This window comes from Ambystoma mexicanum, chromosome 10 (genome assembly GCF_040938575.1).
Source record: "Ambystoma mexicanum isolate Mex_15411 chromosome 10, UKY_AmexF1_1, whole genome shotgun sequence".
Classification (NCBI taxonomy): Eukaryota; Metazoa; Chordata; class Amphibia; order Caudata; family Ambystomatidae; genus Ambystoma; species Ambystoma mexicanum.
This window is the reverse complement of record NC_090932.1, coordinates 881,919,695-881,945,791: the sequence shown is the minus strand read 5'-3', so window position 1 is coordinate 881,945,791 and position 26,097 is coordinate 881,919,695. Positions and strand designations below refer to the sequence as shown.

The following is a 26,097-nucleotide window of genomic DNA, read 5'->3' as shown; positions in this document are numbered from 1 at the left end:
TCTCAAGAGTAAGTGAGCAGTATCAAATAGTTACACAAAGGACAGCAATTACTATGATTCAGGCAAACACTGACTCAAGATTTTCAAGTAAAAGGATTTACATTTATTTTACTCTTCAGTTGTAGAACATTACACTATTATAAGCAGTTTAAAAATCACACTCTTAATACATCACACCACTCCCAATAAGTTCCCCACAAGTTAAGCTCACAAAATGAAGTGGGATCAAAATGGCACTGCAGCAATTTAAAAGGGAGGAAAAAACAAAGTTAATAGAAATTGAATCACACGAACAGGTAAGTACTCAGGGCAATTGCACAAGAGGAACTACAGTGATAGAATTGGGTAGAAAAGGCTTAGGGCCAAAGTCAATGGGTCAAAAGTCTTTTGCTCAAGATCACACGGTTCAGGGTAGTTTGCGGTAAAAATCGTGCCACGGATTCTGAACGAGGTTGGTTGGCAGAAGAGTTAGTTAAAAGAGAAGAGATGGCCAAGCCCTCGGTTTGGAGAAAGATTTCAAACACTTTCACCGCGGCTGAACGAAATGAACAACTGGATTTGCACAGTACCTTAAAACGGAGAGGAAGCTGTAGCTGAGGTGGACGTTCCTGGTAGTTCCTGCAGGCTCACGGTTCCTGAAGCGACTGTCGGACTGACAAGAAGTAGGAAGACTGGAAGGTCCTGCACTACCCAGGGAACAAACCAGCAGGAGAGCAAAGAAACAAATAAAAGGTGCGCTCCTTAAAACCCAAGCAGGGTGCGACTTTCCTGGCTATCCGGACCACTGTAGCTCTGTACAGCGAATTCGACCAGAGGAGGGGTCCTGGCTTGAAGTTTGGGCAAACTGGTTGGTCCCACCAGCTCAAGGGAAGAGGTTTCCTGGAGGATCTTCTCTGTTGTCGGATTCTGAAGATTCAGACCTGCAGTAGGGATTCACTGGGAGGTTCAGTCGTTGTAGGGGTCCTCTTCTGTCAGCTCCTTGTTGGTTCTTTCGTTCCAGTGGCGACTCTGCCTTTCCAGTCCCAGAGACTTGCTTTTTATGCAGTTTTCATTCACACAGCCTGGCTGTCAATCACACAGCAGGGTGGCTGTCCTGGCAAGGACAGTCACCCAGCCAATCAAACAGGAGTGTGACTGGGTTACCAAGGGAAACCATGGCAGGGGTCCCAAGACCCCTCCCTCACATCCTGCCTACCCAGACTTTCAGGCGCCTTGAGGAGGGAGGCGGCGAATAAAACACGAGAAAGACTTTAGCAAAAAGAAATGGCGAATAAACCCAGCCGGAGCCAAAATAAAATATATATGGTCAAGCAAGTTTATGTTCGAGGCTAATATAATAGCCTAAAACAATACCATAGTTATACAAGTTAACTGCGGTAGAAAAATTAGGGTAGTTATCACTGCCACCAGCCAAGTCTTGATGAAAAGGGAGCGAAACAGTGCTCCAAGAGAAACAGACAAAAAGGGGTAAGAATTAACCCTTTCCAATACTCCCTGTAAAATGGGTTGTACTGGGTCTGTGATTTAAAGAGGCTACATAAAGTTTATGGCAACTTCTCATGTTTCTGGGAGACAGTAGTCAGTCCCAGAAAAATTGAGTCAGTGGTAAGTCTAAAAGACAACCCTGTGTCACTGCACTGAAGGTGCTGTGTAACACATAAACGTGATGCTCGTGGAGTAGGTGAGGCTCCAGAGCCCAAGATCACACAAATGGTAAAAACACACAGCAAAACACATGTAAGCGGGGGAAAAAGGCACACACTCTTACTAGATGAAAAAAATAAACCCGAGAAATCCAGCAAAGCTGCTGACGGACTCATTAGGTAAGGGAAATCAGCCATTTGTGAGAATTCTCCCTAACATTGCCTCACTCTGTTATATCTTCAGCTTCACCCAAATCACCTTGTGTGTTTTGCAGTAGGTAAGTATTTGGCTTTGAGCTCAAGAGGGCGTAAGGTTATTTAACCCTTATATTTACCAACATTTTCTCGATTTGTATTTGCACTGGTTTCATTATTTACGCTCTTATTGATATGTCATTCATCTGAATTGAAATCCTGTGACTCTTCCAATCCTATTGTAGTTTTAGTTGCCCTTTCTTTAGATTTAGTACACCAGGTTCCAGAACTTTAGCACATTTAGTGCATAATACAGTCAAGTAAAAATTTTACATGTGGGAAAGAAGCTAAATGATACACACCCGCCACCACCCAGCCTTGGTTAAGGCCATTCAAATGATGGCCCTACATTATTTTACATAAGTGAATTACCCTGTAAATTTATTTCAACAATAATACTTTGATTATTTCTTTTTAAATAGGGGTTCGCCTATGTTCCGCTTTTACCCGCCACAAAACACCCTCCCAAAATCCCTTTTATCCCCCAACTCTAAAATGACTTCCCCACGCAGTAACATTGTTGGAATAAATTGATACAAAGTCATTTACTGCAGCAAAAACAGTATAAGCAATTGACCTAACTGAGCATCTAGTCTTCAGGCAGCCAACATCCATTTCATGTTTTCAGAAAGCATGCAGAGGAGTTCCAAAAGCGGCCTTTTTACGACACACAATGTCTGGAAAGCTGCAGAAGCTACATAGGCCCGCAAGAGCAGTGGTACATCTCGTGAGTTAGCCGCTTGGTCGATTTAACAAGTGTGCAGGAAAGACTCTTGGGGCAGTGGTCAAAGTGAGTTAAAGGAGCCAAGCAGGGGTGACTGACATGTAATGGACATCAACACCAATGTTTCCCCCAGAGAGTTATATAGTCTATTCTTCCCATTCAAACACCTTGCTAAAACGCACCATGGTGGTGGAGGGGAATGAGCCCCTTCTCGGCAGCACCAAAAGCCGAGAAGAACAAGGCTTCCCTTTGTTTAACAGTACATAAGTAAAGCAATTTGGACTTCCTGGAGAAGTGTGGTGGCATGGCAATGTAGCAAAACATTTACAGGTAAGAATGTAAGGGTCAGGGGTAGACCATGAACGTGATTTGCAAAAAAGGTAGCATTCCTTTCTTGCTAGTTTTCTGTAATGGCGAGTATCCTCGCTGGTGGGCACTGTGCAAGTTCTACATGCTACTGTTCGTCCACCGATGACATGTCCATGATGTTCTAGCGATGCAGCTTTGGGGATTATGCAAAGACTGTCAGAGTACCAGAGAGATTTCTGCTGGAGTCCCCAGCACCGGATTGTGGGTCCCTGTGCCGCAATGCATCCCTAAACCCTGCTGGCTCCTTCATACCTCTGTATCCAGCAGTGCTACCACCTCCAACCTAGAATATGTGGAGGCAGTGCCCTCAATAGGCTATCCCAAACACATTGTTCTCAAAGAAAATGGTGGCAGAGTATGTTTCAGCAGAAGGAATGGATTGGAATATTGAAGTCAGCAGGTGTATTCAGATCACACTGACCTGTGAGTGCCCAGGCTTAAATCTTTAATTTTTTTTGTGCTGGAAAACTATTTGTTCCAGTTCTCCGACTGGAGATGTAGGCATATGCATTGCTCCTTTATGCGTCCGCAATCAGAAAGAGTATATATATTTGATTGAGAAAGTGACCTGCTCAGTTTACAACTCAAAGGAGAGCATGCTACCCCTTCATCTAGCATACACTTTTCTTATGGTTAAAGACTACAAAAGTAGTATTAACGTGTTACTTCATTAACACCTTCACCTGAATTTCTTTAAAACAACGTTATTATACACCCATTAAAAATACTTACAAAACACACTGTATTAGAAAAAGACTTGAGAGACAAAACATTTCAATAACAATGTGTGCAAGCCAGCAACTGCAAAAAACAATTACAACCTCAAGGTACATCTGGGGTTAGTATAAAGTGCCTTAAGTGTGTTCATCAATCTGACATTATCTCATTCTTGCAGTGTCCGTGATGTGGGCGACATCAAAAACCTTATTCTGCATGCAGCAAGCTTGTTCATCCTAATTAGATAGATCTATTACTGCACTGATACCAATGCAGGTTGTATGAAGAAAAATTCAATGTGCAGCATATTGAAAATGATTAACTGCAGAAGAGCATCAATTCACGCCAGGGCAACCTATCCCCTCTGTCACTACATATACAAGGATGTTAAACCCAAAAGTCGGTTGACACTGTGTTTCAGGCCGTTTACAAAGATCTGTTTCCTTTTGCAAATTAACATTGTCGACTTTGAAAGAAATATTGGGCACTGCTTTTGCCCACGTGCTTCCTGAACAAAGTAGCTTGTCAGCCCGAGAGTTAATTTCACGTCGGGGCAAGGCAGTGTGAGAATCTAGTGAAATTGATAGTGTTGGTATGAGCCGAGTTTGTGTGAGAAAGCATCTGTTGTAAGTGGTGTTACAGGAATATAGAAACTTTGTGCTTGTAATCACCTTCCTGTACATGTGAGATTTGTACAAATCAAGAAGTGAAATATTAGTTTGAATGTAGGGTTAGATTAGGGTAAGAGTAAATAGAGTCAAGCTAAGTTTTCAAGAAGGAAGTTGCTGCACGTCTAACCTCCAAGGAATACTTAAAACATCTCTTTAACGTCAATTAAAGTAAAAACTTGAAGTCTGCACTTCAGGAGAAAGCTGAAATCTCAGAATACTTCCTCATTCTTGAACTTTTCACCTCTGGGCCTATAGCAGAGGTGACTAGGTAGAGGTAAGGTCAAAGCGGGGGTCAGGGGTGAGAAGATAGAAATTGGGGGAAAATAGAAGAGATAAAGGCCAGTATTGTTTTGCTGTTTCTCATTACAGATCTTGCATGTTGAAGAGAGTCTTTGCTTTTGGTATTTTACCCAATTTCCCTTTCCCTTAGACGTATCTGGGTGTATTGAACTAATGAGCAGTGGTTGCTTCTGAGGGTGTGCTGAGCCAACAGCTTGTACAGTAGTTTGTTAATGGGACTGGACAGCTATATAGTAAAAGACATGCAATTCTGCATTATAAGGACTGCACAACTTTGCTCATTTTCACTGGATACAGAACCAAGTCACATATTTTATGAAGGGACAGCATACCTGTGATAAAAAGAAGCTAGCGTTGAAATTGTGTTTCAGGGCACAACAAGCGCTGCTGAAATCCTAAATCAGTCATAGAAATGCAATTGTGTACTTTTTCTTGGACTAAACCAACATGTCGCGGGTTACTAAAGCACAACGTTTTTGTACAGAATCTAATGCTAAACACTTTATGCAATAATACCACCACCTTTCCCCAGTTTCAAACTATGGCTCACTGTATAACTTAGCAAAATAGTGTGGTCCTCTTCCACTGCCTTGCTATCTGAAATACAAACGACAAATGTAAAATTAACACAGTAAATCCACTTACGTATGTCGGAGGGTCCAAGTGATCTGTATTCACCACTAATGGAGGTGGATTGGCCTAAACAGAAGAAATGAAAGCAGAAAAGCAATAAACATGCAGAACGGTAAGGAATAAACTATTCATGCGAATAAAGACTAACAACCTCTCTGGGTCTAGAGCTTTATCTTTTTGGCAAATAAAGGCTTGAAGGAAAATGAGAAGATCCCCCACCCAGACACAACAAAGCCTAAAAAGCAGTGAAAAGGAAATATGTATGCAGAATTAATGCAAAGTTTACCAGATGTCACCCTATTTGTATTGGCAATTAAATTCAGTAAAAAGTTGTGGTAATTCTGTGTCATCACTTCACACGAGGTCCAAAACACTAGCAAATAACTCAAAAATACAATTTATTATTAAAAGAAAGAGCAAAAAGATCAAATAAGCAATCTAAAACTAATATGTACAAGATAAGGTATTGGTAGATGAGTAGGACAAAGCCAAATAACTATTCAAAATACAAACCCACTAGTTCAAGCAACCTGTTTGACAATAAAGTGCAATATATGCATAACTTCCCCTTACACATTCACTACATTGGTAAATCGAATTTAAAAAGTATCGTTAATATAAGCCATAAAAATAAAAAAAAATAATATATCTACAATATCAGAGATATAAAAAGCCTTGCACATAAAAATGGCAAGTACATTATTCTGAATGTTCATACAATTGTCTTACAGCAATGCATTACATATATGTACACTGATATTAGAAGTCTAAAACATTACATATAAATGCTTTTCTGATAAATATGCACTACAACAAAAATCAAACGTGGGAGGCGTGGCTTGGCGCCAACATGGACAACATAGCTCCCTGAGAGCTCCTGGCAGAACCGACTGCTCGAGCAGTTCTACGCCACAATTCCTCCTCCGACGCGACACCAAAAAAGTGATATGGAGAGCTGCAACGGTCCTCCATCTGGCGCTCCAAACAAATTATATCATAAATCCCATGCTTATGCGAAATCACTGTGTTGAAGCAGCGCCTGCGTGCCTACGCAGGATTGAAAATGGCAGCCACAATCACATAGAGCCCCGATCGGACCAGGAAGACAGGAGGAGCAGCAGCAGGGCCACAATGAAGACCGCCTGAGACGCTGCGCTGGGGAGCGCAAGACTGACGGAGAACGTGGAACCAATTTGCCCAGGGACCATCACATCAGGGAAAACCACAGCGCTACACCGACTACTAACCCTGATCGCGGGTCCCAAAGACAGCACCAGAGGAGCAGCAGAGCCGCCCATTCAGCAAACCACCCAGACACGATTCCGAGGGAAACCGGGAGGCACTGCAACAACCGAGACAGCATCCGAGCCGCGGACCCCTGCGAAGAGACCAGAGACCGGACCGGAAAACACACAAACCAGCTGTGAGTCCTTGCCTGCCCCCACGCCCGAGCGGGAATCCAACATCTAGAGATCCTGACGTCCCTGACACTGCTGCAGACCGAGTGGGGCAGAGGAACCCACACCGCAACCTCCGGGAGAGCACGACATAAGCAGACCCACAGTTAAACTACGCATACAGAAGTGCTGAGCTACAAGCACCCAGCAGCCGGATCCTTAACCAAACCCCACAAACACCCAAGGAAGCCACCAGGAGACAACCGCACAACTCTCCATAAAGAGGGGAGTAACCACCACCACACTAGGAAAGTATACCCTGCCCCTCATCGCCGTTCGCATTACCAGTCCACTCACCTGGGTGCCGAGCTCGCAGTCAGCGGGAGAACCAGCGCTTCATACGCGCTCACCAGGATCCGGAGGCATAACTGGGGAAGAGAGAGCACCACCCGGGCCCTGCACCAAGGGCCCATAAAAGCCCAAAATCAACAGACCGGCGGCAACTGAACACACTCAGTGAGCGACCCCAGACCCAAAAGCCTCAACCATGGCAAAAAGTAGCAAAACAATGAAACAAACTGATAACGCGGCCTTGATGGGCGGATCAGCAGCGGACAAGTCAAAGAAAGCGGATCACATACTGGACCCAGCCGCAGAGATGCACATCCCTTCCACAGGCTCAGAAGCAAACCAATCCGCAACCAAATCTGATGTAAAAGTCATACTGATAGCAATAACCAAGTAAATACAAAAAGGGACCGAAGAAGTCACAAAGAAAATCACTGCACTAAATAAAAGAGTGACCAAGGTTGAACAACGCATGGGAGACCTAGAATACACCATATTCGACCACGCGTTCGACCTGGAAAGGAACCTAGATCGAATAGCAGCCCTGAAAGGGAAATATGACCTGCTGGAACTCGCGCAAGAAGATACGGAAAACGGTTCCCGGAGGAACAACATCCGCCTACAAGGAATCCCCACAACAATCACAGACACTGAACTGGAGAACTTCACCAGGGAGCTATTTAGATTCATACTGACTCTCCCAGCCAGCTCTCCCCTGGAGTTCGACAGGGTCCACCGCACAATACAGCGGCAATCCTCATAATTCCCACCAGATGTCCTGGCACAGATCCATTTCTTCAAGATAAAAAGATTATGCGAGAGGCCAGAGCAACTAAGCAAATCATATTCAGAGGAGCAAATATCTCACTATACCAGGACCTACCTCTCCTGACCCTACGGAAAAGGAAAGCACTACAAAATCTCACAACTTGGCTAATAGAGCGAAAGGTGCAGTACAGGTGGACTTTATCAACAGCCCTGAACATCACATGGGAAGGAGCCAGGAGGTATATCCGAACTCCCAAAGAAGCGGACAAATTCATGGGGAAAGAACTATAAAAGCGAAGCCTCAGAATCCGAGACACACAGCCACAGAAGACAAAGGAACCAGACTGAGCCACATGCGAGGGCCATAAACGTATCCTAGTCCTGAAATACAATACTCTACCCACACAAGGTACCATTATGATATAACCAGGGGAACCCTATCGGGGGGAGCAAGAAAAAGGATAAGTACCAACAACCCCGAGTTCCACCGTAGACACAGTTCCCACTCCCACTCACTCCAAAATGCAATGCGGGAGCTTCATCCCACACTAACTTACACCGTGCTCCCCAGCCGATCCATCGGCAGCACTCAGGCCCAGTTGGCCATAAATAGCTCGACAGCAAGGTCCAGCCAGCCTCCCCTGTTGGACGAGGCTGGTCTTGGTCCGAGGAATTGGGGGGTAAGGAAGGGGAAGGGCGAGTTGGGGGAGAAAGTTGGGGCATGTTGCCCCCAAGAAGGAAATAGACACTACACTCCAGACATGCACAGACACATCACACAGAAACCTAAGGTGGGATCCTTACTCACAGGCCCCGAAACACAGAATAGACAAGCCTCCAGAGGCGCTACAGCATGCACACATCAGCCCAAGTGGAGGATAGTAACATCTGCGTCCTCACATGGAACGTAGGCGGCCTTAACTCTCTGAGGAAACGCAAATCGGTAGAGAACAGGTTGAATAACTTAGATGGGGGATATAGTAATCCTTCAAGAAACCCATCTACTGCCAACAGACGAACACCGGCTCAGGTTCTGAAGATTCACACAAGCCCTCTTTGCCACCTCGGGGGAAAAGAAACATGGGGTAGCAATATTGCTGAGTAGGTACTTCCAGCTTCAAGACATTACAGTGAATAGAGACCCAGCAGGCCGGTTCCTCCTGGTGAAGGGATATCTAGTAGAGCAAGTGGTCACCATAGCGTGGATATACTGTCCGAATACAGACCAAGCCAACTTCCTGCAGAACATAATCCCAAAATTAGCAACATTCACCGCGGGTCACCTGATCATAGGCGAGGACATTAACATGGTCACAGATCCCGAAATGGACAAAACCCTCCCACCATCCAACATTGACTACACTCGAGCCCTAGCCCTTGCAAAACTAATGCGAGACACAGAAACCATAGACTTGTGAAGGCTGGCAAATAGTGGGACTAGGGACTTCACCTCCTACGCTAACGCCCATGAAGGACACTCCCAAATAGACCTATTGCTAATTACAGGGGCCCTATTCCCATGCCTAGAAAATATACATATCCATACACGGATGATCTCAGACCATGCCCCAGTATCAGCAGACCTAGCTATAAATGGACTTCCAGCACCCCCACCTAGATACTAGAAGCTAAACGACTCCATCCTCCTGGACAACGTGATCAAAACAGAGATAAGGGACTCACTGATCTCCTATTTTCATGAAAACACAACCCCCGATATACCCATCAAAACAGTGTGGGAAGCAATAAAGCCAATAGTCAGGGGTACCCTAATTAGTGTAGCGGCAGAACATGACCAAATCTCCAGGATCCAGGCAACAGCACTGGAACGCAAAGTCTCTGAAATAGAGAAGCGGCTTAAAACCCACCACTCCAGAAAACTAGAAAGAGTTGAAGAAAGCGAGGACTGCGATAGAAATGCACTGGGCGGACCGATCGGCTAAAGCCCTCGCCTACACTAAGCAGTTTTACAATAGTAAAAGCAATAAGGCTAACCGAATACTCGCCCACAAACTGCAGCAAATACACAAAAAGAAAAACATAATATGCATCACCAGGGAAGACGGGATTACCCGATACTCGGATGAAGGCAAAATGAATGCCCTTATAGCCCACCACAAAGCAATAATGACAGGCCCTCCCGCCCGTCCCGAAACCCAACACCTGGGCAAGCATTACCTACAATCATTCATTAGCACCTAACAAACAGCAGCTCAAAACCCCAATAACATCCAAAGAAGTCGGGGAAGCCATTAAAAATCTAAAGAACACCGCCCCGGGCCCAGACGGGCTAACAGCAAAATTCTACAAATCATTCCTGCAGGTATTGGCACCACAACTCTCCCACGTGTTCAACACATTCCAAGAATCTCGGAAGGTCACCAAGTCCATGGGTGAATCGCTCACGATACTGGTTCACAAGCCAGGGAAAGACCCAAAACAGGTAACAGCATACAGACCGATAACCCTCATGAACCTAGATGGGAAGATGTACTCCAAAGTCCTGGCCGCCAGACTAGGGAAAGTGCTCCCAGACCTGATAGACAGGGACCAGACCGGATTCATCCCTGGGGGAAGCATGTTCGACAATATCAGAAGAACACTAGACCTAATAGAGAGCGTCAATCGGCAGAAGGAGGAACTCATGGTCATATCCCTAGACGCACACAAAGCGTTTCACCTAGTGGACTGGGCATACATCAAGAATACTCTTGAACACATGGGATTCGGACACAAGTTCACAAACTGGATAATGGCAAACTACCAATCACCAACAACCCAACGGAGAATAAATGGGCACAGATCCGAAGCATAATCATCAACTGAGGAACCCGGCACGGATGCCCGCTCTCTCCCATGGTGTTCACGCTATCCATGGAGGCCTTCGCCGGAAGAATCAGACAAAACCCAGACATAGATGGCATCTCGGTAGGGGACAGGGAATACAAAGCAGCGCTATATGCAAACGATGTCCTCCTAACAATCACATGCCCGACTACGTCCCTGGACCACCTACGAGAAGAGCTCGAAGAATTCGGAAGACCATCAGGATTCAGGGTGAACTATGACAAATCGGCCGTATTAACAATTAACATTGCAAAGAAACCGAAGGAAGAACTCTTCCAAATTTCCTATTCCCTGGGCCGAAGACACAATCCATTACTTGGGAGTACGCATCTCCAAAAACTACACACAGATATACCAGAGCAACTTCCCACAACTATTTAAAGAATTGAAAAAGCAAGAAATATCGTGGCTGCAAAGAAACTGAACTTGGTCCCAAGACTAATCTACCACTGCACGACATTGCAGACCCACATCCCAGAGAGCTAAATCAAAGGCCTACAATGAGCTGTAATGAAATGTATATTGGGGTGGGGGGGAGCTCGAATAGCGAAACAAATAATGACCCGAGGCTGTAATTTAGGAGGGCTGGGAGTCCCGGAGATCACCAGGTACAAACGATCTACTCAACTAGCTCCAGCATTCACATGGTCTCAAACTACATACCCTCCATACTGGACACAAATAGAAGGAGCATGGTGTAGATCCCCACTATCCGACCTCCCACACATGCAGATAAAGAAACCACGCAGGGCCACTGAAAGCAACAACACAATATCGAACTGAAAAGCAGCAGCACGAAATTGGGGATGCACAGGTGTCATAGGCCCACTAACTCCGATCTGGGGCAACCCAGACTTCTCCCCAGGCCTTCAGCCTCTGAGCTTCACTGCATGGCAAGCAGGGGGCGTCTGAACAATTTCAGATTTCCTAGTGGGAGGCAATCCACTTACGTTTGAGGAGTGCAAAACCAAATTCAAGGTCTCAGAAGCCGAAAGATTCAGATACTCCCAGATCACTGGCTATCACAAAGAACCGTCAAGGAGAAGGGCTCCAGAGACCTAACGGTACTAGAACGCACGCTGACAACAGCCCCCACCTAAAGGGAAGATATCCGCACTATACCGGCTCCTGGACAAACACGACGCTACTATCAAAGAAAAATATATGACTAACTGGGAAAGAAACCTAGGACGACCGATAGACTAGAGCACCTGGAACAAGATATGGGCGAGGAACCATAAAATCACTCAATGCGTCAACACCAGAGAATGTGGATACAAGATCTGCTATAGCTACTACATCACTCCCACAGAGTTGCATAAAGCCAACCCGAACATCCCATCGGGCTGCTGAAGGGGATGCAAAACTGAAGGAACCCTGTTTCACCTACTATGGACATGCCCACAAGCAGCAACATACTGGAGAGAAGTCCTGAACCACACAAAAGCAATCGCAGGCCTCACCATCCCCTGGGACCCAGGGATATTGTTGGGGGACACAGGTGACCGCAAACTCCCCCTTACTGCACACCTGGCTCACCTGTGCACACACCTCTTGATGGCAGTGAAAATCGCATTAGCCCAACTATGGAAAAACCCCACAGGCCCATCAATTCCGCTATGGTGGGCAAAATGCTGGGACACGGTAGTTGCAGAGAAGATTACAGCGTTACGAGCATGGAACCTGACTCGCTTCCAGAACATTTGGGCCCCATTCATGGACTTCGGAGCACAATTCACGACCCTCTATTGCAGACCCCCCCATTTACTCATTGGCTAGGATAACCAAGAACCCATGAAACATCACAGCAGTAGAGTCACCCTCCCTACCACATGCCATCACAGACTGAACGGAGGCACGGCCCAGAGAACACCCACCCACAACTACTGAATATCTAAAATATGAAACTAGCATGTGATCTGTTGCAATCTGAATCTTGTGAAATGTCTGATGTGCTGTCTTATGTTAAAATACCAATAAAATGCTATATTGAAGAAAAAAAAAATCAAAAGTGTCCACAATTCCACAAAAATACTACCTGGACTAAACTTTAGTTCTATTTACTGCCACTTCTTCCTATTAGCAAGGTGCTCCTCAGATAATTACTAACTCTGAATGTAACTGCTGCAGAAGGTGTGATGTGGCAAACAAGTGCACCTCAGGGATTTCTGTTTCTTAAAAGCAAAACAATGGTTACAGCCAGATCTTTTGAATCTTCATGTACGTTGGGCATAGTAATAGAACACAATAAGGTATTCAGAAACACTAATGCAAAATTGCCAATCATACCCGTTCAGTTGCCAATATTTCGGCTTCTAGCTAAATCCAGCAAAGGGAGAACCCACAGTTTCATCTTAACGGGCAATGTTTTACAGAGAAGAGGTTCTACCTAGTCTAGATAATATTCAGCTTCTATGGTACTGTTAATTTTTTGGCACCTACAATTTTTATGTATTCAGACACCTCAACAATAGGCCCTTTTCGTCTCTTACAGATGGGTACAGGAGAGCTGATCAAATATGTGCCATCACAGATTTTGTATTAGTCCTCCCCCCAAACACAGACAATGCCTTCAATTCAGAAGAGGTTATTCTAAAAAGGGACAAAAAATGTAGAACATGATCATATATTTCCTATTCTGATGGCAGGGGGCCGGGCCACTATAAAGTTTACAAATAATGCGGTCCTGGGTCCTCTGCCACTGAGAAGACAATCTTCCTAGATATGGACATCACGATTTACTGGCCAATTTGATTGCAGAGAGGTTTAAAAAAATACGAGATACGTGGAATAAAGTTGTTTGATTGCCCATGTGAAAGGCTCATAAAGCAAGTAGCAAATGACCATATGAGGAGAAAAAAAAAGTGATTGGAAAGAATTACCCTGGGAAGAAGGAAAAACCTCTTATGAACAAAGAGACAAAGAATGGTTAAAGCAAGGCCTATGCATAGCCTCTAAGGAATATGATATTAGACTATCGAGAGAGCTAGATAACCCAAGAAAGAGAATAACCGAGAGAACCCGGGAGTGGGGCAATCTAAAAGGGGATCAAGTCCCAGGCCAGGCAGCCTAGGATGAATTGAGAGGCGACACGTGACTCCTGAGCAAAGTCAAGCGGGTAAGAGATCATCTCACATCCATCTATAAACGGCATTCCTTTAAATTGGGATTAAGAGACCCAGATAAATCAAGAAAGAGAATAACAGACCCCATAAGTGGGGAATCTAAAAGGAGATCAAGTCCTATGCAAGGTAGTTAGGAATGAATTGAGAGACTGAAAAAGTGACATGTGAAGACAAGACGAAGACACTATCTCGAAACAAGCCATAAACAGCATACACTTAAAGAGGGATGGTGGAGGAGACAAGATGGAGCCAGAGAGCGGGATGAGGGTAGAAATGGAAAGCGAGTTGAACGAAGAATGGGTATGCATGAAGGCGTGAAAAAGGAAGTAAAATAGGAAATCTGATAAAAAGAAGATGGGAAATGCATTGTTTAACAACGGGTGCTCAGAGCAGAATAAATAACAGCAGGATATGGGGCATGAATGTAAGTGAGTCTTGGCTTACACAGCGCAAAAGGGAACAAACAGGGAGTGATTAGGGCCCTTAAATGTGCAACCCTTCAATGATGATGCCAATAGTGAGCACGGGCAGAAGAATGACAATATAAGGGATGCTGGGGCAAATCATATGACAAGCCACATGACCAGCCGTGATGCAACAGCGGCTCCTGCTTCCCAGGTGTTGGATTGTAGGTGGGTGCCGACACAGGAAGGGGGATGTGTGCGGCGAGACTGATGGGATTGAGGGCACCTCGAGCGCGCAGGGGAGGGACGTGTGCGGTGTGGCCAGTGGGATAGAGGGCACCTAGAGCGACAGCCTAGCCAAAGCCAGAGGACGTTTTTCTGCCAGAAGAGTCTGGGGGACCAGAAGAGGCAGGTGATTGGTAACGTGACAATTCATGTGACCGGCTGCAGTGTAACAGGGGCTTCTTCCCAGCTGGCGAATGAACAAGGAGGGTGTGCTATTAACATGCAATATAATGCATTTTCATTTCGGAATCATAACAGTATGGCTGAAAAATACATTGCTTAAAAGTTTGTTTTGTGATAGTGCGATCCTATTAAATAGAAATTGTGTACTGCAAACACTCAATGAGTTTCCCAACTTGAGAATTTTAAAAGACACTGAACTAATTCCCAAACTATTTTAAACTGTGGAAGGTGAAAATACACTGCAGATCTCTCATAGTTAGGAATACCAAATTATAAGGAGAATGATGCCATCCTTGTTATGGTTATGGTATCTTCCCATACAAATAAACACAGGCAACATTTTACAGTCAAGTTCAATAAGATGCAGGTTGGGAAGCAGGTGGATAAGATCTGTGAGCAGAAGGAACAGAATGATTCAGACAAGGCCTGGCTGCTTGACATTCTCCCACCGTCAACCCTAAAGAGACCTCTAGGATCCTAACAAAAGTAATTTTTCACATGGTGCTCTGGAACACAAGGGAAATTAACCGTTTTCTAACCAACTGTCTGTTTCAAGACACAGTCCTACAACATATTTTAAATCCACAAATGATTTGGTAACTGGGGCCCCCGATTGGATGGGTATTAAATAATCATACAAGTATGGCAAAGCAAGGGGCACTCAAAGGGTCATCTGATTGAGATTAAAAATGTGTATAAAGGAAAACTGTTCCCAGAAAGCTTCCCAGCAAATTCATAAATTCGACATGGCTACTGATAAATATATTTAGACCATTTTGTCAAAAACTATTTCTAGGCACTGTGAACACACCTACTGTAATACTGGAAACTTGGAAAGTGTATCACTGACTATGAGAATTATTGCAGGGGATTTGAACATTAAATGCCAGCTGCAGAAGCTAAAGCAGAGGTCTTCAAACTGTTGGGCTGGACCCACTAGGCCCCCCGTGTCCCCCTCCCTGCTCTCCCTACTCCACCTCTTCACTTAAGGAAGGTTGGGGGAGGGGGAAGGCACTTTAAAAAAGGAGGATGCAACTGCTTTTAATGGAAAATTTGAGCAGATATGGCATCTAACGGCCCAGAAACAAGGATCATCTTGAAGAAACATTTAGAAACACGATATTGGTAAAGCAACACTGAAACAAGCTACTGATGACAACAGAATCTTACTTGCAGAATTGCTCATTATGTGTGGGTACTTTATGGTAAATGGCAGGATGGGGACAAGCCAGGTAAGTTTATGTTGACTAAAGGAATTAATAAGTCCTCTATCAACTAGATTTCAGTTTCTCATGAGCTGTGGAATGGTGCAAGCTGTATGAAGATCAAGGCTAGATCAAGGCTAGAGATGGCAGTAATCATTCATCAATTCTTGTAAATTTAGAAGTTAGCAAGTGTAAAACCAGTGATAATGTACACACTGGGGAGGTAGAGGTAAATCGGCCTTTGGTTCATTTGAAATGCTGGTAACATATACAAAAATTAATTATATTATTAAGAGTAGAAATTTCACTTCATCAAAGGAGATAGTTGATATGAATTACCGTATTGTTAACCCAAAGTTTTTTGCAAATATAATTCTCTCAATGGAAAGGGTTTTAATGCAGAAAAGCGGGTTATCAACCTACTGACACAATAAAATGTTTAGCCTTTAGGACCCTGAAAAAAAAGAGATCAGGACCACATTGGGAAACTAAGCAAAGGAAATGAGTTATTTAGTTATGATAGTTTTCGTATGTGTGAATCTAACCCAAAAGGGTAACAGAGCATCAAAGAATAGTACAAAACTCCTCCAAAAGTTGATTACATTACACATAAATCTCAATGTGGGCAAAATCTAAAAAATACAATAAACTGCTATAAAAGTATTACTCCAGACAAAAAATGAATAATGATACCAAAGTATTTTAACGAAAAACTCACATAAAATATCCCATATCAAGAGGCCATTTCTTGATACAGAAGAGGAAATTGTTCAGTTCCTACCTGAAAGATATAGACGTGACTGACAGAGGCGGAGTGCTATTGGCAGCGAGTTCCATAGAATAGGAGCATAATAGGAGAAACCTTGTTAACAAGTTTTTTGCCTTTTAGTATTTGAAATCTCATTTTACAATAATAGCATTGCAAGTCACATATGCCACCAGAGATTTGAAGCTTTTCAACTAAAACAATGTTCTTTATATGTAAGCCGTCTTAAAGAAAATAAGTGATCCAAATGGGAGCCAAAAGCAACAAAGCTAAAATAGGGGAACATGATCAAGCTTCTCCTTCCCTACCACCAGTTTCGCTGCAGCATGAAAGCAGTCTGCAGCAGCAGTAGCACACATTTAGGATGCCGCGTCAGCAGAGCATATTTGGTATTCAGTTTTATTTACTGTAAAAAATCAGCTCCCAGCTAAGCATGTATGGCAAGCGTTCCTGAGGATCATGATGATCAAGCATAATATAGAGTACTGAGATTCTACCCTCAGTTCGTCCCGCTAGGTATAGGAGCTCCAGAGCGTTGCCTTCTCTAGTGCCTCTGTCTGATCGTAAGGTCACTAGCCTAGTGGCACAATCGGGAATACCTGAATCTTTCTTTTTCTTGTAGGGAGAACACCCGTTTAACTTCTACAAACATCAGTTGGGATCCCTCATTAAAAAGTTGTCTAAGCTCCTTGAGCCCACCATTGGTACAACAGGAAAACGCTGACTTCTGCATCTCTGTGGCGACTTTGGGTTTGCAAACAATGGGCGATAGCAGGCCTAAGCCGAGTGGGGATCACCATGTCTTCGTCACTGTGTTCCAGCATGCGGGTTTGTGACTTGTCAAGGATAGGAGAGTGGATGCCACCGGCTCCTGGGGTACTTTCGTGAACGGAAACTGCCACAATGGGACCTTGGTCGCGGCTTGTGAAACCAAATTTTATCTGCAGACGACTGCAACCCCTAGACCACACAGATTCTCCTTCCTTAGCAACACCCTTTTCGCTATTCTGGGTTTCAGATGTTGCCTAATAAATGCGAAAATTTCCCCCTGAGGTGTGTGCAGTTTATGGATCTGGAGAGAGGCAACATACATTTTGGGATAGTGGTCAATTTTACAGCAGTTACCTGTCCCAGACACAAGATTGTTTGCTTGACCCATTTTTTCAAGTCTGATAGAGTGGCAGAGTTAGTTTCATATAGTGCCTTAATGTTACTGGGGATGTTGACCTCCCAGGTGTACCCAATCTGGTCAAGTTTCCACGATACTCTGCAAATTAATTGGAATCGTTGACTTTGAACCCAGAAACTTGGCAAAAACTATTAAGGTCTACCATCAGGGCTGTTGCCGAGCTTCAAGTCTCCATCAATGTGACCAAGACGGTACCCAAATATATAAAGAGATTTTATAATCCGGACATTGAAATAGTCACCCTCCAGGCTTACAATGTTCTAGTGTCATCTGCGTAATACTGAAAATGCTGTATTTTACAAAAGAGTCGGAAGCGGCCTCACTGACTTGCGAGTTGCGTACTGCGAGTATGGTGTTGATAGGTCCGACTTGACTCTGCTACGGTGCGGTACGTTTTGAAGGTTTTTTTTCCTCGAATCGTTCGAATCTGAGAAACCCTGAGCTGCGAGCCAGCCTGCCGTGAGATTCAGCAGGCGGGGCGAGGACGGTTCAGGCGACTGGGCTTAGTTGGACCCGCTTACTTGGAACGTTCACAGCTGGAGGACCGGGTTGTCCAGGACAGGTGCCACGGGTCAGGCCATCTCTTCTGTTGTATTACCCAGCATCTAGTGCCCTGTGCCTTTTTTCACTCCCCTGCACCGCCGTGGAGCCTAGAGACCGGAGTGGTCAATTCGGAATGAGTTAGAGTGTGGGATCGTGTATGGTCCCTTGAGCGTTGGTGTCCCCTGAGTGAGCTCTGGGACAGTGGGGATATTCCTTCAGAAGTGCTTTTAATCCCCCCACGGAACACGCTCGCTGTTGCACATTTAGAATTTATTGGAGTCCACGAATGCAGTGAACTCTCTCTTTCTTTTAATAAAATCAATCGGGTGTTCACTCATAGGGAAACCCGCAGAGTAATAAATACAAACATTTTGGTCAATCCTAGGCAACATTAAGGGGCGGCGCAGAGAGACTTATAGCGAGCCCTAAGGGAAGGTGGGAGATTGCTGGTGGTGGTCCCTTTGACCCCACAACCCTTAACGGGCACAGTCTCATTTGGTCTGGATTAAAAATATCAGCACATATATTACTGATTTGCCCTTAAGGGGTGGGGAGGAGGGGTTAGAGCAATTAAGTAGAACAGCCCACGGAGGGACATAACATCACACCAGTGGGTGGTTTCCAGAATACGCAGTTAGTTTTGAGTTGTAAAGAATAGAAAATTAATGAAACTATGAAGTATGTTGCTCCAGGATGACATCAGATCGCCAGAATGGGAAGCCTCAAACTCAATGCCGCTGTCATGATCAGTGCTTCCAAGGAGCTAGGACCAGCCCAACGTCCTTGGAAGCAGGCCCCTAACCTTCATCCTAGGCACCACCCGGTCCCCACTGGGACCTTTTGGACCTTGTCCTGGCGCCGGTGGCACCAGGCTCATCAAAGTCACTGGTCCCGGCACTGGAAGCGCCGGGCTCATAATTTGTATGAAGATGCTTGGGTGGACTTACCTGCAGCAGACCATGCTGCTTACTTAGCAGCCACATAGGAATCCTCTGTGAGCCGGGACTACTTTCTTACCTGGGTGGGGCAAGCTCCACTCCCTGGAAACACTGGAACTCTTCTGGAACAGGAACTCTTTTCTTACCTAGGCGAGGCCGTGGAGGAAGACGCCTCATCACTCCAAGGCTATTTAAACCACACCCGATTGATGAAACGTGCTTCGCGTTATTCTGCATCTGCAGCAGAACGCTCACCGTGTCTGTTCCAGTTTTCTTCTTTCCGATCCTGAACCTGCAAGAACAAACGCTTACCATTCCTGTATCCAGCCTTCAGTAGCACCTGCAAAGACAAGAAGAAACAGGTTAGCACGGCAACCTTCACGCGCAGCGCTTTCCTCACCTGACCCATCGGCAGCTACCATCTCTTCGCTGCTCCTCCGCCTGTGAAGACAAAAGCATAGTTATTTCTGTGTGGAATTACTTACCGGCACTCCGGGAATTCCGGTTTTCTTCAACGCTGCAATCCTGCACCTGAAAGACAAAAGAAGAGACATTAGACAGGTATTTTACTTACGCGCCATCGCGCCCGCCACAATAGGGCGCCTGCAAATACTCCGGCGTTTCCAGCGTCTCTTCAACACCCGAACTCACAACTGCAACGGAAAAGAGACAGTTAGAGAGCTTTTGAAAAGCAGGCAACCGACATTTACTTACGCATTTCCAAGCGCGTCATTCCAAGACTCTGGCTCGAACTTCGGCTTTCTTCACACCATCTTCTACCTCAAGAGCCCTGCAAGACAAAGAGAAAAAGCATTATACAGAGCCCTGTTCCACATTAACGTGCCCACGCACCTAAAGACTGTAAGGACTTAAAAGGTGTCCGGAAACTCACCGTTCGTGCAGTTAACGACGGTAGCAATCCTCTGATGTCAAGAGGCCTACGTTTCACCCAGTGAAGGAACTGGCAACGGCACTCTGCACCAGACGCAGATGGAGAGTCCAGCATTCACCTATCTAAGGTGAGCACGTTGACCTTGGGGCTCCACGGAAAAGCGAGGAAGGGAAAGGGAGAGAGATACCCGACAACCCCAGATCATTAACCCCATATTCTTTCACCTGCAGATATCTCACTCTTCGAGTTAGTCACACAGTGCGAAGAGGCTCAGCCCCGGAAGCCAATCGAGTCCTGCACTTCACTTTTCGAGTCACAGACACCATCCTGCCAAGACCGGCGCCTCCGTGGGAATCAGGTAAGCGTTACAGCCTCCCTCAGTGGAGTCTTGTACTGGCATAGATGAGTCTTGTGCTGTAAGGCTCAGTCCCACTATGACTAATATGGCCTCCAAGTCTTTCACCAAAGCCCTAGTTCATGTGCAAACTGCCCCCCCCCCACCCCACCCCCCATCACCAATGACGGGGCTAAATTCCTCCAAGGACCAACAGGCCATTAGACAAGCATGGAAACGAGGATTGGAGTAGACTGTAAAATCGAAGAAAATCCAAATGAAAATCGAGGACCACTTCGGCAAGGACAGAAGTAGGAGTACAAATGAGGATGACCTTCTGATTGTTAGCCCAGATTTCAGTAACCACAAGGGTGCTAGAGGAAGTGAGGAGGAAGGACATTTCAAACATCTGCCCCCTCTAGAAACCTCCCGAGAAAGAGCAAGAGTGGAAGTCCGGGCTAATGAATCTGAAACAGAAAATTGTGAATCAGTGACACGGCAACCGCAAGAGAGCTAAGGGGGGAAGATGAAGAGCGATTTCAGGGGAATCGCACTGACCCAGAACAATCAGGACAACAACTAAATGAAATCTCTTTAACAGGTCTAAATTCAATTCTAAATTCGTTGGTGTCTGTATTGGATCTGCTGAGATCAGAGGTAAAATCACAGGCAGGGGTCTTATTGGAGTTAACAAAAGAAGTAGCAAACTTGGACTCATTCCTAGTAGGGTGTAATAGTGTTATAAACGCCTCCTTGATCCCCTGCATGAAAGACATCCAACTGGAGATAACTAAGCAAGGGCTAGATTTGTCTTCAGTTCAAACTTCGCTCTCTTCCAAAAACAAAGATGAAGTATCTAACAAAGCCCTTCTGCAAGATCTGATGAAACAATTAGATACTCTGCATCAGGAGAGACTGAATGAAGGGAAAAAGGAGAAAATAGTAGAACTAAACTGTCCCTTTGATGACACCCCTCTCACAGATTCAGTACTGGAGGAGTTTAGACGAATAGCGAATGTCGTGGAGGAGATCTCAGAGGGACCCATAGTATCACCACAACTGGCGGAGAGGATAAGAGAGCCAAATGAAGAAGATAAAGACAACTCTGAGACAGGACAGGGACCCCAAAAACACACTAAAAGATTAAGGAAGAGAGGCTAGGAGAAAAAGAAGGAAAAGAAAAGGTACTCAGCCCAGAGAAAAACAAAAAAATCAGAAAGGAGCCAAACATAAAAATTTAAAAAAATGTTTTAAAAAAATCAGAAACCAACTCCTTCCTGAAAACATTGCGTAAAACCTCCCTGGCTGTGACTTCCATAGGAAGAGACTGTCTAAATTTGACAGTTGCAATAAATGAGCTAAAAAAGGAAATCTGCTCAAAGAGAGGGTAATCGGAAAGATAAAAGGGAGAAATCAAGAAAATCGGCCTCCAAACAGATAGGCAACTAAGATACGGAAAATGAAACTGAGCAAATGAGATTTAAGAAGAACAAAGAAAATAAGAGTCAGAAGGAAATAAGTTCACTGTCGGTGGCACATAGTAGCATAATGGCAGATGGTCGGGAAATCCCCTTTGTACCCATCTTTCTGCTGAATAAACGCCAATCACTTCATATGGGAAAAGATTCTGTCAAAGGAGGCAAGTCTCTGAGAAAAGAGATGCTCAAGTTGGCATCTATCTTTCTGAAACATCCATCCAAGAAGTCGGAGAAGGAAGAAGTGAGATTGGCTCAAGGAAAACATTGCATGCTTGACATGAACTGGAATGGAACAGGGAAGTCCTTAACACTTGGAAGTCCTGTTACGCCATCAGTCAATGAGAAGAAATAAATGGGCCAGAGGGAAGATCAGACCACGACAGGACAAGTTGAAGGGACAAACTTTGCCATGCCAAAAAATGTGGCTATCTATTAATGCAAACTTTAAAAAAGTGAAATCGTGTAGAAGTGTAATTGTGTCAAACCTGAAACAAGTCCCCAATCTCCACTTATTTAGTACTAAAGACATTGAATATGTTCATTTTCCAGATAATAATCTATTAATGGCAGAGGTGGGTTTAACATCACTAGACGGGTTTGCTGCAATAATGGGAGCAGCAAAAGAGCTGAAGGGGTTGGGCCTCTTGGTCCTAAACTCACCTCCGGTGGAAAGTGTAGGAATAATGCAATCCTCATCAAGACAGCTGACCGGTATAGGGGAGGCTTCGGGGCTTGATGGGAGGAAGAACTGAACCGAGAGAGAGATGAAGAAAAAGGGAGAATCTATGCAGGCTAAAACATTAGCACTGTTACCAGAGATCCAAACTCAGGTCCTCCAGAATTTGGGGGTGGGCCAACAATCTCTTTAATCAGTCAGGGCTTAACCTAATCTGCAGGGATCAAATACTTTAAACTCGAAGAAAATGAAGGAGCACCTATTACAAAAACGTGACATTCTGATGTTACAGGAGACCTGGTTGGTCAACCCTATTCAAATCGTTGAAGGTTTCAAGATCTATTCTCAATCAGCAATACAAAAAGCCAAAGGCAGACCTGCAGGAGGCCTGCTGATGCCATTAAACGCCAAATTAGCAAAGTCTAGATTGATATGCAACTCTAAAAGGGGTATTCAAATTTGTAAGGCTTCATTAAAAAAACAAAGTACTCCTATCGAGTTAATTTTTATAAATTTATAATGGAAACCCACCTGCTCCACTTTGCAGGACTTTTTGAATGACCTGTCCGAGTTATTGGAGAGAATAAGAGAAGAACTTGGAGGGATTCATTTAATACTTGGGGGAGATTTAAATTCGCAGTGTAAACCTTTATTAAAGAGAGGGTCGATTGAAATGTCAGGCAGAATAACGGAGAAAGGGAGAAGGTGGGTGGAATTTCTAGCAGGTTAATGGTGCATTAGCGGGGGACATCCTAGCTGTTTCAACTCATCAGGGATCCTCGGCCTCAATAATAGATTATCTTTCCCTTTGCTAATCTGCTCAAATATAATGTAACATTGAATATAGAGTGGGAGGGGGCAGTGACCATTCCCGGTTAGAGCTAATCTTCACAGATATGGCTTTCCATAGACAAACCAAGCAAGAACAGATGGTAGAGAATAGGAAAGAGAGGATTTGACTCATTAACTACAAAGGGGAGGGAGAGGATTTAAATAGCTACCTCCAAGATATCCCAGAGACTTTACTCCAAGATAATTGTAGACCTGAATCTTTTATCAAATTTATCTGGTCTACCTGCCCCCCTCCCCTCCCCGAGAGTGGGAGAAGGGAGGAAAAAACAAGTATACAGGTATATAGGCACTCCTTTGATGAAGAAATGTCATTCAGAAAAAAGATGTTGAACCAGAACCTTGGAAAAATAAAGAATGGACATAAGTGGGGTAGAGAAGAAAAGAGAATCAAAAACCCTTCTCCAGTACTATAAGCATTGGCCAACAGGTAGAGATAATTGTGCCTCCAGCATGATGGACAACAGATGTTGAAGTTAATTGGTAATAAAAACTCCCAAAACGCCTGGTCTGTCATTAATCAGCTGGAAGGCGACCCCAGTAGTGATCTTTGTAATTTGGTCTTGGAAGGAGGGTGGAGGGACCATCTTTCTAAGGTTTTTGAAGAACCAGAGGGGTCAACTGCCTTTCCTGTAGTAGAATCTTAATTTCTATGAACAAACTCTGGTGGACCTGATTGTGAATGGTTCCCCCTCTAAGGCAGCGGGGCCAAATGGGTTAACCTACCAAGTTTTGAGAAGTAATCCTTCCTCCTGGGCAACACTGTTAAATTGGCTTTCAAAGAAATCTTGGGGAGCCAAAGATTTCCGATTTCTTGGAAATGTGCAGTTACTATACTGTTGTTCAAGGGGGGGCGATCGGAAAGGGACCAGCGAACTATCGTCCGATAGCCCTCTTGGACATAGAAAGTAAAATCTATATGAGAATCCTATTGGGTGAAATTGAAAACTGGGTGAAGGGAAATAAAATCCTTTTGAAACTTCAAATGGGCTTTAGAAGGGGTCTGTCCACTGCACTAAATGGAGTGGCACTAAATGTTCTGAGTGACAAATCGCAGTGCATGGGAGGTCAGCCACTCTTTGGTGCCTGGGTGGATTTTTCTAAAGCCTTTGAAAAGGTTAACAGAAATCGCCTCTAGACAAAGTTAAGGGCTTGCGGCATGCCACAGGGGTTGTTGTTGATGCTAGTGGAACTCCACAAGAACACCATGGTCAGAGTACGCTTGGATAATGAGGGGTGGTTATGCGAGCCCATCAAGGTAGGAAGAGGAGTCCGACAGGGTTGCCTAGGGGCCCTCTTTTCTTCAATTTATACCTGGCGGATGCAGGGGATTATCTGCAAGCAGCAGCGTTAGCCAGCCCAGTGATTAATGGGAGTAAAGTACATTGGTTGGCTTACGCTGACGATTTGGTCCTGCTGGACAGTACAGCAGTAGGGCTACAGCATTTGCTTAACAAACTCTACTGCTACGCAAGAGAGAATGGCCTTTCATTGAACCCTGCCAAATCTAGGATTCTGGTCTTCAGACACAAATTAAAAAAGATCAATTATTCTCATTGGGAGATAGGAGGGCAGAGTATTGAAAAAGTGGAGGACCTAATTTATCTGGGTTATAAAATCTACGCCTCGCCAGTGATGTGTAAAGTAGAGCAAGATATACAGTCAAAATTCTCCCAACTTATCCCACAAATGAAAAAAATATCAATGAAATATGGTAAATTCTCTATCATTCCTTTGATAAAATATAATCAGGGCAAAGTGATCCCAGTGGTTGTGTACGGTTTATAGGTAAAAGTGTCACTCTGGCAGACAAATTGGCAAAGGTGGGAGGGGCAAATCTGGAAGAAGGTGCTTGGTCTTCCGGCAAGCCTTGCGGTTTCCTGGATCAGATTTGAACTGGGATTAAGATCATTAAAAGTCCAATCTGACTGGAAGTTATCCTCCCTGTATAGGCTGATCAAGAAAGCGCAGGAGGATACGCTTTACACAGGCATCAGAAACCATATGGAAACCAATAGATCAAATATGCAGACACATCTGGGGTTGTGGGTGGAGGAGACATTAATCAAAGCAGATTCAGACCTCCAGACTTTTATTGAGAATCCATTGAAGGCAAAGAAAACCTTGGATACAATGGTCTGGATTCTCACAATTGAAAACATGCGATCAAAGATGGATTCAAACTCATTCCTGAAAGGGGAAAACAACTGGGCGAAATTATACTTGGTGAGATTCCGTGACTGTAAAATAAGGAAAACATTCCTCAGAGTAAGACTGAATATAGCAGAATCTGGAGATGTGCCATCAAGAAGAGGAATGAGGGAATCAATTAAGTTCTGCTGTTCTAAGTGCAATATACCAGAGAATCGGACATTAAAGCATCTTCTTATGGAGTGTGGGGGAACCTGGGATTTAAGATCTCGCTTATTTGACAGATTTGGCATACATTTGCAAAGATTTCTTCCATGTTTGTTTTGGGACCGGCTAACATCCGGCCAGAACCAGGTTCTCTAAACTGCATGGTACGCGTGTTGAAGGGCTTTAACCTGTGTTTTAGA

At 44.5% G+C, this 26,097-nt stretch overlaps 1 protein-coding gene across 27 annotated transcripts in view; it reads right to left on the bottom strand.

Annotated features, from left to right (window-relative positions):
* DLG1 (discs large MAGUK scaffold protein 1) overlaps positions 1–26,097 on the bottom strand; it is a 2,685,689-nt gene that overhangs the window by 1,634,196 nt on the left and 1,025,396 nt on the right. For all 27 annotated transcript variants that reach the window (XM_069618589.1, XM_069618591.1, XM_069618601.1 and 24 more), the window contains one exon: positions 5,325–5,378. In XM_069618589.1, coding sequence (XP_069474690.1) covers positions 5,325–5,378 — 54 coding nt within the window. The remainder of the gene's footprint in view (positions 1–5,324; positions 5,379–26,097) is intronic.